The sequence below is a fragment of the Panthera pardus genome, unplaced genomic scaffold (assembly GCF_024362965.1).
Source record: "Panthera pardus isolate Hobbes unplaced genomic scaffold, ASM2436296v1 HiC_scaffold_8, whole genome shotgun sequence".
Classification (NCBI taxonomy): domain Eukaryota; kingdom Metazoa; phylum Chordata; class Mammalia; order Carnivora; family Felidae; genus Panthera; species Panthera pardus.
This window is the reverse complement of record NW_026527013.1, coordinates 95,129,546-95,144,764: the sequence shown is the minus strand read 5'-3', so window position 1 is coordinate 95,144,764 and position 15,219 is coordinate 95,129,546. Positions and strand designations below refer to the sequence as shown.

At 34.7% G+C, this 15,219-nt stretch overlaps 1 protein-coding gene across 6 annotated transcripts in view; it reads right to left on the bottom strand.

Annotated features, from left to right (window-relative positions):
- Positions 1-15,219, bottom strand: part of AKAP9 (A-kinase anchoring protein 9) — a 152,645-nt gene that overhangs the window by 92,559 nt on the left and 44,867 nt on the right. For all 6 annotated transcript variants that reach the window (XM_019443282.2, XM_019443283.2, XM_019443285.2 and 3 more), the window contains 5 exons: positions 12,356-14,743; positions 6,786-6,999; positions 4,859-4,938; positions 2,005-2,143; positions 1,479-1,564 (listed from right to left, as the gene is read on the bottom strand). In XM_019443282.2, coding sequence (XP_019298827.2) covers positions 1,479-1,564; positions 2,005-2,143; positions 4,859-4,938; positions 6,786-6,999; positions 12,356-14,743 — 2,907 coding nt within the window. The remainder of the gene's footprint in view (positions 1-1,478; positions 1,565-2,004; positions 2,144-4,858; positions 4,939-6,785; positions 7,000-12,355; positions 14,744-15,219) is intronic.

The window sequence follows — 15,219 nt, the reverse complement described above, 5'->3', positions numbered from 1 at the left end:
ATGGAAAGGAATAACTTCTGAGACAGAAGGAAAATTAATTAGGGCATTCAGAGACTTAAAGAAATACATATGGTCTAGAGGTAGCAGGCTGAGATAATTTATAATTGATAGCTCTGATATTTGTAGAGAAATAGGAGATAAGGCCAAATACAAAGGGGGACCAGAAGTAGAATATATGACTTGAGGAAAGTTGTAAAGCTGAGAAACATCCACTGAAGGGATTGTGAGAAGGTAAAGTACCACATAAAAGAACGGTGAAGTGATCCTGAGGGTCTGGCTGATGTCAGACCATGATGACGTAGTGTCACCAAACCACATTTGCATCTAATTTTCTAAGCAGCCCTCAGAAACCCAAGTATGACTAGAGAAGAAGGATCCAAACCCAAGTATGACTAGAGAAGAAGGATCCCTGGAGGCAGGATAAGGGCAGTAGAAAAACAAAAAAATCCAAACTGCTAAGAGTACTGGTAAGAAAATGGTATGATGATTTTGAATAGGGATCAACACCTTGGCTATGAAGGGATGTAGAAAGAAAAGTAATTATTGTAGGGAAATGTAGAGTTAAATAAGGATTTTTATCTATCCACCTGCCCTCCTACATAGTTATCTGTAAGACAGTGGAGTAGGTTTACAGGTTTTAGAAAAGGCAGGATAGTTTATTTACTTGCAGAGGAAGAGAAAGAGAAAAGGAATGATGGAAAGGGGAAAAGAGAAACAGAGGAAGATAGAAGGCGAGAAAGAGGGAGGGGAAGAGAAAGAAGAACAAGAATTGTCAAGTGATCCTGAGGTCCGGTTGATGTCAGACCATGATTACACAGTGTTACCAAACCACATCTGCATCTAATTTTCTTAGCAAAGCATCCCTCATAAGCAGAACTTTCGCTGCGTGTCAGTTAAATCTTTCAAATCTGCCCAGTTAAGTAGAATGACATCAAAAGTACCCCAAATAAACAGACATAGAGATCCTTCTGGATTTTTTCTACAACATCAAGATCATAACACTTATCTTTGCCAATATATGCTATTTATTTTTCTGATAGTTAATAAATTACACTATGCCATCTATATTCTCTTGCATACATTTCTAAAACAACTACTTGAAAGAAATTTGACATATCTAACACTGTGTGAAACTAATTAGCTATGTTCTAAACAACTATACTAATTCCATTTTTCTCTAAAACAGACCCGCTACTTTAAAACTGCTATATAGAAAACTAAATACAACTGCTTCACCAAGTTTACAATCTGACATTTTATATATATCTTACTTTATCAGGATTTCCAAAACTCTCAAATGGGGTAAATAGTATTCAACTTGCAGATATTCCGTTAGTTCATTGATACTATGAATATGTAACTTTTCCTTCATCTTTTTCATGTTCACTTATTTTAGAAATGCTTAGTTGATGAAGAAGCTTACAAAACAGCATGTGACACAATAAATGAAAACATAATACATTTTCCATTTCACAGACCTTACTTAATCGTGTTTGAAGTACCAAGAGTTTGTTGTATTCTTCTGTTACTTTGGTGAGAAGAGTTTGCATATTTTCTTGAAAGTCTAGATGATAAATAAACAATTATAATAATTTCATTTCACAAGCAAACTTGTGGACATCGTTGATTCTCTTTATATCACAATTATTGCATTACATAAATTAAAATGTATATTAAAAATAAGATTTCATGAATCCCAAAAGATATTAAATGACTGAATTATGATTAAAAGTAAAAGTTCATCACATTAACTGACTTAAGAAAATAATGTGGGAAGGGGCACCTGAGTGGCTCAGTTGGTTAAGTGTCCGACTCTAGGTTTTGGCTTAGGTCATGATCTCATGGCTGTGAGATTGAGCCCTGGGTCGGCTCCACAATGAGTGTGAAACCTGTTTAAGATTCTCTCTCCCTCTCTCTCTGCCCCTCCCCTGCTTGCACTCTATCTCACAAAACAAACAAATAAATATTTAAGAAAAAAGAAAAAAGACTGTAAGATTTTATTACCTTGAACTTCATATCTATAATCTTGCAATTCTTGTTCTTGATTTTCAGAAGTATGCACACCAGAACTCTCTTTCTCTTCTATATTTATGTCACATTTTATAGCAGGAGTATGATGTTCACCAAGGACATTGCAAAAAGTCTATTAACAAAATTAGTATTTTACAAAATTAAAAATTTTTGATTTCTGCCTCTGAAAAATCATTAAACGTTATTTTCCTATATGTAAAAGTCAAAATGGCACAGAAAAATCAGCAAGGAAACACTATCCCATACACCAAATCAGTCTGCAAAAGAAATGGTTAAATCTAAATCTTTCTCTCTCTCTAGGACATAAAATACTTCCTACAGTGGAAAAATACTGATAATCCTAACTGCACAACCTATTTTTTCTGCTTCTAATAATGAATATAGGTTGTACTGCAATCTACCACTTTCTAGCTTGTATCTTAGATTGATGTTATCTCTGTAATGCCAACTACCCTTGAAAAAACACCAGAAGACAAGGACAGAAGTTAAAAGATGATGATTAGGGGTGCCTCAGTTGGCAGAGCATGTGACTCTTGATCTTGGGGTCATGAGGTCAAGCCCCATGTTGGGCATAGAGCTTACTCAAAAAAAAAAAAAAAATTATGACTGGAAAGTAGTCTATAAATTCTGAAGGCTCTTGTGATGAGCACTGGGTGCTGTAAGTGATGAATCACTGAATTCTACTCCTGAAACCAATACTGCATTGTATGTTAACTAAAATTTAAATTAAAAAAAAATTATATGAAGTAGATCACATTCATGTACTTTTCTGTAACACATAGGTAGAATTCTATGCTTTATATGCACAAATTACAAATATGTGACACATTATTAGTTTTTTTCTTCTGAGCAACAGAAAATTCTACCATCATTTAAAAACAACACATGACCCATAATCATTTCAGAAGCCCTCAAAATAAGTTTTACCTTTGCCCTGCACACAACTGGAAACAACTGGAAAAAACCAAATTGTTTATTACTATTTCTTGAGATTCGCTTAAAAGTTAACTATACTGTCAATTAACAACTGAGTGTATTAAATTTTCAGCAGTTTCTAAAATGGAATTTTATCATACTAGGGTTGGCAGAAACCTGAATGATCACCCCATTTACTAATGAAGAAATGGACTCAAAAAGATGAAAAAACTAGTCTATGGCAACATGATTAGTGACAAAACCAAGTTTCATGAAGAACCCCAGAGGACCCCTCTATCAGAACAAGTGATTCATATTTCAACTTGAGATTAGGGATCAGGTAAAGACAATAACAAAAGGAAAAAAAACATAAAGTCAGCTTATAACTTAACTAATTCGACTTGGGCTCTCTTTCCATTATTTACTGAATATCAACAATAGATATGAAAGGACAATGCCTGAACGCTTCAGAAGTGGAAGTGGACACTGCTGAGTAGCTGAATGAAGACATGCATTAGGTGTGGTTGCTTCTTACTTTTTGAGGTTTTTGCAACACTGTTCTTTGAACAATTTTATAGGTAATCAAAATCAGTAAGGTAGCTCTACCTGTCCCAACTAATACCACCCTCTTCCTCCAATTCATAAATATAAAAGCCCGGGATAGAGATTAGGGACAAACCAAAGCAAAGATTATAAATTCTGAACTATTTCAAATATGCAGAAAAATAGTTTATCTATTACTTACCTTTAACAAATGGTCAATTTTGTCATATTATCTCCATATTTTTTAAAGAAACTGAAAATTACATATAGATTTGAAGCTCTCTATTTTAAGTACTGCTTATCCATTTTATGCACCTTTTTCTCTATCCAGAGGTAATTATTTGAGCATACGTACTTTATACTTTTGAGATTTACTGACATTAGTACAGACATCAAACACTGCTAAACGGAGTTCCAGTGCATCGAGATAACACAATTTATTTATTACCATTGTTCATGGAAAGCTGAGTTGTTTCCCATTTTTAACTTAATAAAGACACTCTAGCAATGAACAGATCTGATTGTGCACAAATAAATGCTTGGGTTGTAGGATGTATATATCTTCAAAAATACACCCTGCCAATCTCCTTCTCAAGGTAGTACATTTCCACCAGGAGTGTGTAAGAGCTTCTATCTCACTCTAAGTTCACAAACATACTTAGCATAATTAGAGTTTTTAGACTTTGGCAATCTGAAGTGTGAAATCATATCTCATTGATCTTGTGCAATCTCCCCAGGTAAGTCAATGGATGCACTCAACCACCAAAGTTGGCAGGGGCAGGAAACAGACTTTTTTTGGGTTCTATTGGTCCACTGTTTTTTTGTATTAGGTATACCTTTTGTCTGTTCCACTGCTGAGATAATTTACTCCAATCTCTTTTGTTTCAAAACATTATCAGAAAACATTTAAATGTTCATTTTAAAGTTAAAAACCCAGGAATATTTTCTAAGTGCAGTTCTGAAGTATAGCATTTCCTGTCTAAAAGTATTTTTTTTTACATTTTTTAATTTAATTTTTTTAAATTTACATCCAAATTAGTTAGCATACAGTGCAACAATGATTTCAGGAGTAGATTCCTTAATGCTCCTTACCCAGTTAGCCCATCGCCCCTCCCACAGCTCCTCCAGTAACCCTCCGTTTGCTCTCCATTATTTAAGAGTCTCTTATGTTTTGTCCCCCTCCCTGTTTTTATATTATTTTTGTTTCCTTTCCCTTATGCTCATCTGTTTTGTCTCTTAAAGTCCTCATATGAGTGAAGTCATATGATATTTGTCTTTCTCTATCGCTTAGCATAATACCCTGTAGTTCCATCCACGTAGTTGCAAACGGCAAGATTTCATTCCTAGTACTTTTTAACTAATATCTTACCTGTGTAAAATAAAAACATTCTTCAGACACTGCCCTGCGTAGTTTTCCAATAAGCATTTGTAAAGGCTTCACTTCATCACCTAATAGAACAGATACTGTATTAAACATTTATCTACTTAAGTACTATTATCATTTTAAACCTGTGTCAACTGGAAGCTTCCCTTACAATAAGATTAGTTTTAAATTCCTTCTTTAAAACTTATTTTCCACTGCTCAATGTTAATGGTCTCAGATAATTTTTAAGATTCTCAGTTTATATCCTACAAAATGGTATGAAGTGGTGATTTACAAATTTTACTACTCCCCAATATAAGAAATATGTCATATATTGTAACCTATTATACACATCCACGGAAAACTGAAACAAGAATTTCACAGATCTTTATTTACTTTTTTTAATATACTATATGCTTTTAATGTTTTCTGTTCTACTGTATTCTTTTATTTACTAAAAAAAAAAAAAATGCTGGCCATTACTCACTAACTGCATCAACCATTAGTGGACCCATTAATTAACTTATAGTTGAAAAACCACTGGACAGATTCTATCCTTTAGAGGATATCATTAAAAATAATACATGCTTAAAATCTTATTACATTCAAACCTAAAGAACTCCTGAAGTGGAAAAATGATATTTAAGCCACTCCCTAAATTCTATTCTGTTCAACAGAGCAACTAGACAAACTTAGGAACCACCTCATTCTCAAAAGTGTTATCTGTCAAGGGTGAAAACCTACAGACGTTTTGAACACAGGAAGTCTACTTAATAGAGTGATTAAACAATTACTAGAGATAAAAGCTAACTACAACTAGTCTTGTACTTCAGATGCCTTATATGTTGTTGCTTCTCACAGTGCCTACTGTACAGTCTCCTAGGACATCTCATTCTTTTCTCTGGCCTCAAATGATCTTTGGATTTCCAAATCTTAATCTTGAGCCTAAACCTCTTGCATTTCAGACTTCTATTTTTAACTGCCTACTAGATAACTCTTTTTTTTTAAGTCAAGAGGTATTTTTAACTCAATATGTTCCAAACTGGATTTATTATTCTTCCCATAGATCTGCTCTGCATACTCCTCATGACTAGTCTCCCCTTCAATCTAGCTACCCAAGCTAGAAACTTACGGACCACTCTCAATTCTTCCCCCTTTCCTCCTAATATCAACTGCAGACTACAGCCTACTTCTTTGACTCTCTCTTCCATCCTCAATGACATTTTATTCAGCCCCTTATTGTTAGCAGAATTACCTCCAAAGTTGCTTAACTGGTCTTTCTAGAACTAATCACCTTCCTTACTTTGCCTCATGGTGTTACCTTAAAATAAAAATTTTACTGTTACTCCCGATACTTAAAATCTTACAGGTCCTATCACCAATAGCATAAAGCTTAAATATGCTTCAGAGTATATAAGGCCTTTTCTAACCAAGCTCCTGTCAATCTTAACAGCTTTATAACCCACCACTTTCTCACGTAACTTGAACTCTCAATTCTCCAAGATGGCTACGATCTCTCACACCTCTATGTTTAAGACTCAGGAACCTTCCCTAAAATTCCAACAACCCTACTCCTGCCTGCAACCTCACTCGACTCCTCCTCCCAGGAGGTAGAAGTCTTTTTTCCTTTTTTCTTCCATTCTTTCTAGTCATTTTTCTATTATAGAAATTGATCTATTGTTTTCTAAGAGTTTATTTTATATTGCTTTGCCACTTGATTACAACTTCTGTGGGAAAATGATTCAGTAATTTTAGATTTCCCAAGCACTTAAAAAAATGTGCAATGATTATATGAACAGATGAATCCAGGACTTGGATATACAGTTACCTTCCTCTATGGGTTCTAAGACCAGGACAGAATCATGGAATGGTGGGCTTTAAGTGATATTTACTTATTTCATAGTACTTATAATTTTTTTAGAAAGCCATTTACCTGTTTCTCGTGTTTTTATATTCTGTAGCTCTTGCTGGTGTATTTCCTGAAGTTCCTTTATCTTTTCCTCTTGGGCAGAAATAAGTTCCTCCTTAAGACTACAAAGGGCTTTATCTTTTTCATTTTCCATATATTCACGAACCTGATCCACATGAGTTGAATAAACCAGAGAGAGGCATATACGCTGAGCTTCCATCTGTAGCCTTAAATCATTCTTAAAGTGAATGTATGTACACATTAGAATATTTTTAAACAACTTACATTTTTAAAATAACTTCTATCTTCTGCATTTACTGACTACAAGGGGGAAATACATGAAATTACAGTTTAAAACTTTATATAAGAGAGGTCTAATTTACCTCAGCCATAGCAATTTCTTACTTGACACATCCCCAAAGGCATGGGAATTAAAAGCAAAAATGAACTATTGGGACCTCATGAAGATAAAAAGCTTCTGCACAGCAAAGGAAACAATCAACAAAACTAAAAGGCAACCAACGGAATGGGAAAAGGTATTTGCAAATGACATATCGGACAAAGGGCTAGTATCCAAAATGGATAAAGAGCTCACCAAACTCCACAGCCAAAAAACAAATAATCCAGTGAAGAAATGGGCAGAAAACATGAATAGTCTCTTCTCTAAAGAAGACATCCAGATGGCCAACAGGCACATGAAAAGATGCTCAACATCGCTCATCAGGGAAATACAAATCAAAACCACACTCAGATATCACCTCACGCCAGTCAGAGTGGCCAAAATGAACAAACCAGGAGACTATATAGATGCTGAAGAGGATGTGGAGAAACGGGAACCCTCTTGCACTGTTGGTGGGAATGCAAACTGGTGCAGCCACTCTAGAAAACAGTGTGGAGGTTCCTCAAAAAATTAAAAATTGACCTACCCTATGACCCAGCAGTAGCACTGCTAGGAATTTACCCAAGGGATACAGGAGTACTGATGCATAGGGGCACATGTATCCCAATGTTTATAGCAGCACTCTCAACAATAGCTAAATTGTGGAAAGAGCCTAAATGTCCATCAACTGATGAATGGATAAAGAAATTGTGGTTTATATACACAATGGAGTACAACGTGGCAATGAGAAAGAATGAAATATGGCCCTTTGTAGCAACGTGGATGGAACTGGAGAGTGTGATGCTAAGTGAAATAAGCCATACAGAGAAAGACAGATACCATATGGTTTCACTCTTATGTGGATCCTGAGAAACTTAACAGAAACCCATGGGGGAGGGGAAGGAAAAAAAAAGAGATTAGACTGGGAGAGAGACAAATCATAAGAGACTCTTAAAAACTGAGAACAAACTGAGGGTTGATGGGGGGGTGGGAGGGAAGGGAGGGTGGGTGATGGGTATTGAGGAGGGCACCTTTTGGGATGAGCACTGGGTGTTGTATGGAAACCAATCTGACAATAAATTTCATATATTAAAAAAAAGAGAGAGGTCTAATTTTTCTTACTTCATTCTGTTGCACTGATCTATCTTTTTCAAGGAAAGTAGCACAATATTGCCATTACTGCAACTTTATTGTAACCTTTGATAGATGGTATAGTAGTATGGCCTGCTTCATCATTTAAACATATTTTAGGGTTGTCTGGGTGGCTCAGTTGGTTAAGCATCCGACTCTTGATCTCAGCTCAGGTCATGATCTCACAGTTTGTGAGACTGAGCCCCACGTCGGGCTCTGTGCTGAGAGCATGGAACCTGCTTCGGATTCTTTCTCCCTCTCTCTGGCTCCTCACCCACTTTGTACTCTCTCTCAAAATAATAAGCATTTAAAAAATAAAAATATTTTAAATATAGAGAAATTAAAAGAATAATGTAATAAACATGTACTCACAACCCAAATAAATACAATTATTTTGTCTTCCTCCCCCTCATTTCTCTCCTTTCTACAAACTTTTTTGGTTAGAAAGGAAACATAAATAAAATTTAATCCACTATATTCCCATTCCTCCTTTCCCAGAGGCAATTATTATCATAAATTTGCAACAAGTCCACTCCATTTCTTATATTATCACTTTTCAGTACATGTAAACAATATATATGTTTTTGAGAATTTACATAAATGGTGCAAAATGGTATTTATTTTGCAAATCATTCTTCTCATTCAATATACTGAGATCTATCCATGTAGATACAGGTTAATTTATTTTAACTGTGGTACAGTATCTGTGAATACACCACGATTTGTCAATTTCCTTCTTGGAGACCAACTATTATTTCTAATTTTTTGATATTTCAAAAATACTGCAGTAAATTCTTAGATATGCTCCTGTACAAATATACTTGTGTTTCCCTCATAAAGTGGTTCTCAAACTTTAGCAGGCACCAGAATAACCTGGAGTGCTTGTTAAAACAGATGGCTTGGCCCTTTCCCTGAGCTTCGGGTTTAGGAAGTCTGGTGTGGGGCCCCAAAATTTTAATTTTAACCTGTTTTCAAGTGCTGCTGATACTGCTAGTCAGGGACCACACTGACAACCACCTAGAAATGGTTCTGCAGGGTCATAGGTAATGTACATTAAATGTATTAAATTTTACCAAACTATGTTTTCTGTAATTGTACCAATTTATATTGACATTAACAGCGTATGTGAGTACTCATCTCCCCATATCCTCACCACATTTTATTGTGAGACTCATAAGGTTGAAAGCACCTTTTCATGTTTATTAGCCAATTAATTTCATCCAAGAGTATGGTATTCTGGGGGGAGTCAGCATTATTTCTAAGCATATGTAGATTGCTTGTAGGTGTTACTGTTGTGTAAAATTATCCATTTCTTCTGTGAGCTCCTTCCCCGCGCCCCCCCCCCCCCCTTTACTCCCCTCTCCCAGTAAGAGGGTTTGTCATGGTAGTGACAACTGGGAAGGAATTTACCAGTTTGCTTCTCTTTAGTTTATGTAAGTTAATGTCAAGGAGAGGGTATCTGAATGTCACTGAAAATGTCTTCAGTAGAGAAAGTAAAATTCTTACTGAGAAAATCTGACCATTTGACAGCTTCAAATTCACTCCAATTCAGTCTTTTTTAAAAAATTTAAATGATCTCTGACATTTGCAGGAGTAATTGAACTGTAATCACATTATGCTTTTGAAAACCACTGCAGATAATTAACGAAGCATTAACCGTTATGCAGTTTGAATTTTTAAACTCTATTTAAGTTATTAAAATATAAAATATCTTTACATTTAATATAAGATCATAAATGCAAATATACAGACAGTCCCCAACTTATGACCCAGGATTTTTTGACTTTATAATGGTGTAAAAGTGATACACATTCAATAGGAAGCTGTACTTCAAATTTTGAATTTTGATCTTTCCCCAGGCCAGTGATACACAGTATGGCACACTCTTGTGCTGGGCAGTAGCAGCGAGCCAGAGCTCCTAGTCAGCCACATGATCACAAGGATGAACAGCCAATACATTTACAACCGTTCTTTTTTTTTTTTTAATTTAACCTTTTTAATGTGTATTTATTTTTGAGAGAGACAGAGCACGAGCAGGGGAGGGACAGAGAGAGAGAGGGAGGGAGGCACAGAATCCAAAGCAGGCTCTAGGCTCCAAGCTGTCAGCACAGAGCCCAACGCGGGACTCGAACTCACAAAAACTGTGAGACCATGACCTGAGCCAACGTCAGACACTTAACTGACTGAGCCACCAGGTGTCCCAACAACCATTCTGTTTTTTACTTTCAGTATAGTATTCAATAAATTACATGACACATTCAACACTTTATTGTAAAATAGGCTTTGTGTTAGATGATTTTGCCCAACTGTATGTAAGCTAATACAAGTATTCTGAGCATGCTTAAGGTAGACTAGGTTAAGCTATTATGTCCAGTAGGTTAAGGGCATTAACTTCATTTTCAACTTAACATATTCCAATTTACAATAGGTTTATTGTAATGTAACTCCATCATAAGATCTGTATTTATTAGAAGTAAAAAGAGAAAACCTTCCAATGGTTTCCTACTGTGTATAGTCTCAACTTCTTACAAAGTCTGAAAGGCTCTCCAAGATCTAGTCTCTTCTTTCTTCTTCAAACATTTTTCCTTCCACTCTCCTGCTTTCAAACTCAACTAAACACACCTTCATTTGGTTCCTCCAACTCACCCAGGTCTTTACAATTGCCCTAATTTGCATGTGGTAGGCTCCTCCTCATTATTCAGATCTCAGTTCAAAGGTCAATTCTTAGAACAGACCTTTCCGTATTTAATGTTGTCACCACTACCCATCATTCTCTATCACATTATGCTTTATTTTCTTTATAGGACTTATTACCACTTCTAACTACTCCACTTGTTTCCTCATCTATTGTCTGCCTCCCTCACTAGAGTATATTCATGCTGTGAGAAGGAATCTTCTTTCTCTTGTTACTATACTCCCTATACCTAGTGAGACATTCAATAAATATATGCTGCATAAGTGAAGAAAAGTAAAGCCTTACTTAGCAGCATTACACAAAATACCGAGTGGAATTTTCCAGTTATTTCTAATACTAGTAACTCGCAAACTGCATATTGGTCAAGAGTAATCTATTATTATATATCTATTTTTATTATATTTAATAAATACATAAGATCTACTATTGTATACAATAGTAGATATTATAACCTAACTGTATTAGATTGTGTCTAATACAGCATTATTTTCTATTACTATTATATATAACATCAGATATTATATATCTATTATTATTCATTATATGCATTCTTTAGTTATAAGTAGAATACTTTTTACCCCCTTCAGCTTTACACAGTACTCAGAGAAAACTCTGGGACTTAAGTTGAGATTTCTTTCAGGGAAAGATGGTTTTATAACTACTGAATAAATACTATATAAAGTACTAAAGTTTAAGAGTTAATTTTTAGTTGGGGAACTTTTATAATTTTTCTTTCTTTCTTTGTTTTTTAATGTTTACTTATTTTTGACAGAGAGAGACAGAGCATGAGCAGGGGAGGGGCAGAGAGAGAGGGAGATACAGAATCCGAAGCAGGCTCCAGGCTCCGAGCTGTGAGCACAGAGCCCGATGCGGGGTTTGAACTCACAGACTGTGAGATCATGACCTGGGCTGAAGTCGGACACCCAACCGACTGAGCCACCCAGGTGCCCCATTGGGGAACTTTTAAAACACTAATATGAAACAAAATGCTGAAACCAAGGTTTGATATTACAACAAAATATTACAAAGTAACTTCTTTACAAAGTTATTTAAACTCTTGCCATTCCAAAGAAAATGTGAAACCATTGCTATTTATGAACAGACTATGTAACATAAATTAACTGAAAAAAAAAAAAGGCAACAATGTTTAAGAAAAAGACAGTAATCTTTACGCCCTTCGTGGGGCTCAAATTCATAACTCTTAGATCAAAAGTTGTGCTAACTAAAAATAGATAAAGGCAATGATAGATGAGAGGCCCAAATGAGAATTACATTATAGGGCTCCCTTTCATTCTCTTGTAAAATTTATGTTTTAGGAAGATAAAAACATTATTTGCGTGAAATGTACATTTTCACTGTGCTTTAACATATATAAATAAGTAAACATACCTTCTCTGATTTAAGTACACTAAGTTCCCACTGAAGTTTATCATTTCTACTTGGTTCAGTAGTCCTAAGTGATGATCCACTTGTCACTAATGGCAAGTGACCCAAAAACAACTGTTCTTGCTTGCCTTCTTTTCCAACAGTCCTATTTTCCAAAGGAATTTTATTTTCCTCCATTATTTTTGATTCTTCACCAAAATCTTTATTTATTTTAGAAACTGACTCTCCAGAATCTTTGCTTGTCCTTGTCACAAATCCATCTTTTAAAGAGTCTAATGGAACATCACATGCATTTACATTTTCTTTCCTATTATGATTAATGATGATTTCTAGCTCTCTACATCTCAATAAAACTTGCTCTTTCTCTTGCTTTAAAGACTTAACTTCTTCACTCAGAAAACTAATCTCACCATGTTTCTGTTTTAATTGTTCAGAAAGATCAGACAGCTTCTCTGACAGTTCTAATTTTTCTCGCTTGGTCACCTCAAGTTTTTCCATAAGTTCTGTTGTATCTTTCTCAACAACCTCACCAATTTCCAAGGGTTCTCCTATAAAAGTTTTGTCATCATCAAAGACTGAACTTTTCATTTTTACCACAGTTGGATTTATTCTTTGCAAATGATGAAGCTCTTCACTAAGTGTTTTAAGCTTACTTTTATACTCTACTTCTTGTTTGTTTTTGCTGTCTTCTAAATCAGTTTTCACCTTGAGAAGGCAAGCATAGTCCTCCTGTAACTCTTGATAGTTAACTTCAAAATTTTTTTCAGCAAATGAAAAAGTGTTCCTTTGCCTTTCAATCTCTTCAGTTAGCTGAATACATTGTTTTTTGAGGTCCTCATTTTCCTCTGTAAGTACTTCTATTTCTTTTTGCCAGTTACAGTCTTGGGATTTGGACTTAATGGAGTCTGTGAAAAGTAATCTTTCTTCTTGGTTAACAGGAGTACACATTTTCAACATGTCTTCAAGGGCTTTCTTTTCATCTTTAAGAATGCTATTCTCTGCTTCAAGATGTGTGAATTTTTCTTGAAGGTCATCCTCTTTTTCCTTCATTTGTTTCTCCAACAATTCAGTTTTAAGTTGTAATTCTTGAACTTCTTGTTCAAGAGTACCCTTTTCCTTTTCTTCTTGCCTGAGTATTTCAATTTCTTTTTGAAGTTCATTGATTTGAAGAGTCATTTCTTCTGATTTTGAATTCACAAGGGACTGCTGTAAATCTTTTAGCTTTGAAATTTCCAAAATTAGTTGATTCTGCTTAGTTATCAAACTATCTTTTTCAAACTGCATGGTTTCTATCTTTTGACTCATTTCATTCTGTAAGCCATCTATCTGCTGTTTATAGTGAATACCTAAGTTATCTTTAAGTTTCTCAATATTTATTCGATGTTCAATTTCTAAATCTTCTTTCAGTTTGGAAAGTTCTTCTTCATGACTAAACAGAAGCTGTGTCCTCAGCCTCTCTAATTCAGCTTCTTGTGATTCAGCCATTCTGTCTAATACAGCATTCTTTTCTCTCTCTAACATTTCCAGTTTTATCTTGTAATTTGTAACTTCTGCTTCATGTTTTAATTCTAGTTCTTTTCTGGACTCAGATGCAGAAACAATCTCAGCTTTCAAATCTTCCACTGTACTAAGGGACTTATGTGCTTCATTGAGTTTACTTTCTTGTTCAGCTATTGTTTGTCTAGCTCTCTGAATCTGTTCCCTTGAAAAGCTCAATTCTTCAAAAAGGTCTTCAAGCTGCCTCTGTAGAGTAGACTTTTCTCCTGAAATTACTCCTAGTTCTTCCTTGAGTTTTTCCTTTTGAGAATTACTATCTTGCAATTTTATATTCAGTTCATTTATTGCCATATTCATTACTTTTATTTGATCTTCATTAACAGTAATACCTGGATATGATCTTAAAGCATTCTCCATTTCTTCTTTATGCCATATTTTAAGTTCATCTATCTGTGACATGTGTTGTTTTATTAACTCCTGTTTCATCTGTACTATCTGCTGCCCATACATTTCATCCAGCTCTGCCCGGAGCTGTTCTAACTTTCTTTGTGTTTCTTGTTCCATTCTTTGCAGAATATCAGTTTCAAATTGGCTATCTTTATGATTTTTCTTTTGAAGTTCTTCAACTGTCCCCATTAACTGTTTTATTTCCTCAGAACACTGTCTTTCTTTTTGCTTGGAATGAGTCAGCTCTAATTTCATATTTTTAATCTCTTGGTTCTTTCCTACAACCTGTTCTTGTAATTCTTCCAGTAATTTATCAGTAACTGTGACTTTATCCATTAGCTCTAGAGTTTTTTTTTCTTCTTCTATTATTTTTGTTTTTAGTTCTTCAATGATTGCATCTTTTTCCTGTATTTCTTTATTTGAGCTTTCTACTTTTTTATCTTGTTCCTTTAGAAAGAAAAAATGAAAATATAAAAATGTCAGTTTTAGTTCCTGGCAACTTACATTGCTTAATCTCAATACCAAAATATTGAGAGAAGTCTGTTTTTTTCAATAATTCTATAAATAGTAACTGCTAGGCTTGCCCTTCAATTTTTCCCAAGTCAGTGAGATACGACGTGTGTACCCAACACTATTTGTGAGCAAACACTATAGCAGCATTGGTCTTCTTGAAGAAAGAAATTTTTCTTACACTGCTATGGTGAAAAATATTAATTTCAAAATTAGTAGGATTAAAATGTCTAAACCATTATATTTTCATCTTTCTTATTAATAAACTTAGTATTTTCTATAGGTATAGTACTATGTACTCTTTACAGTTCCAGAAGAAAGTCTTAAAAATAAATCAAGATTCCTTCTATGTATTCTAGTGACTTAAAGGTGTCTGATGAGCAAATGCTATGAAAAGACTAAAACAACAAAAA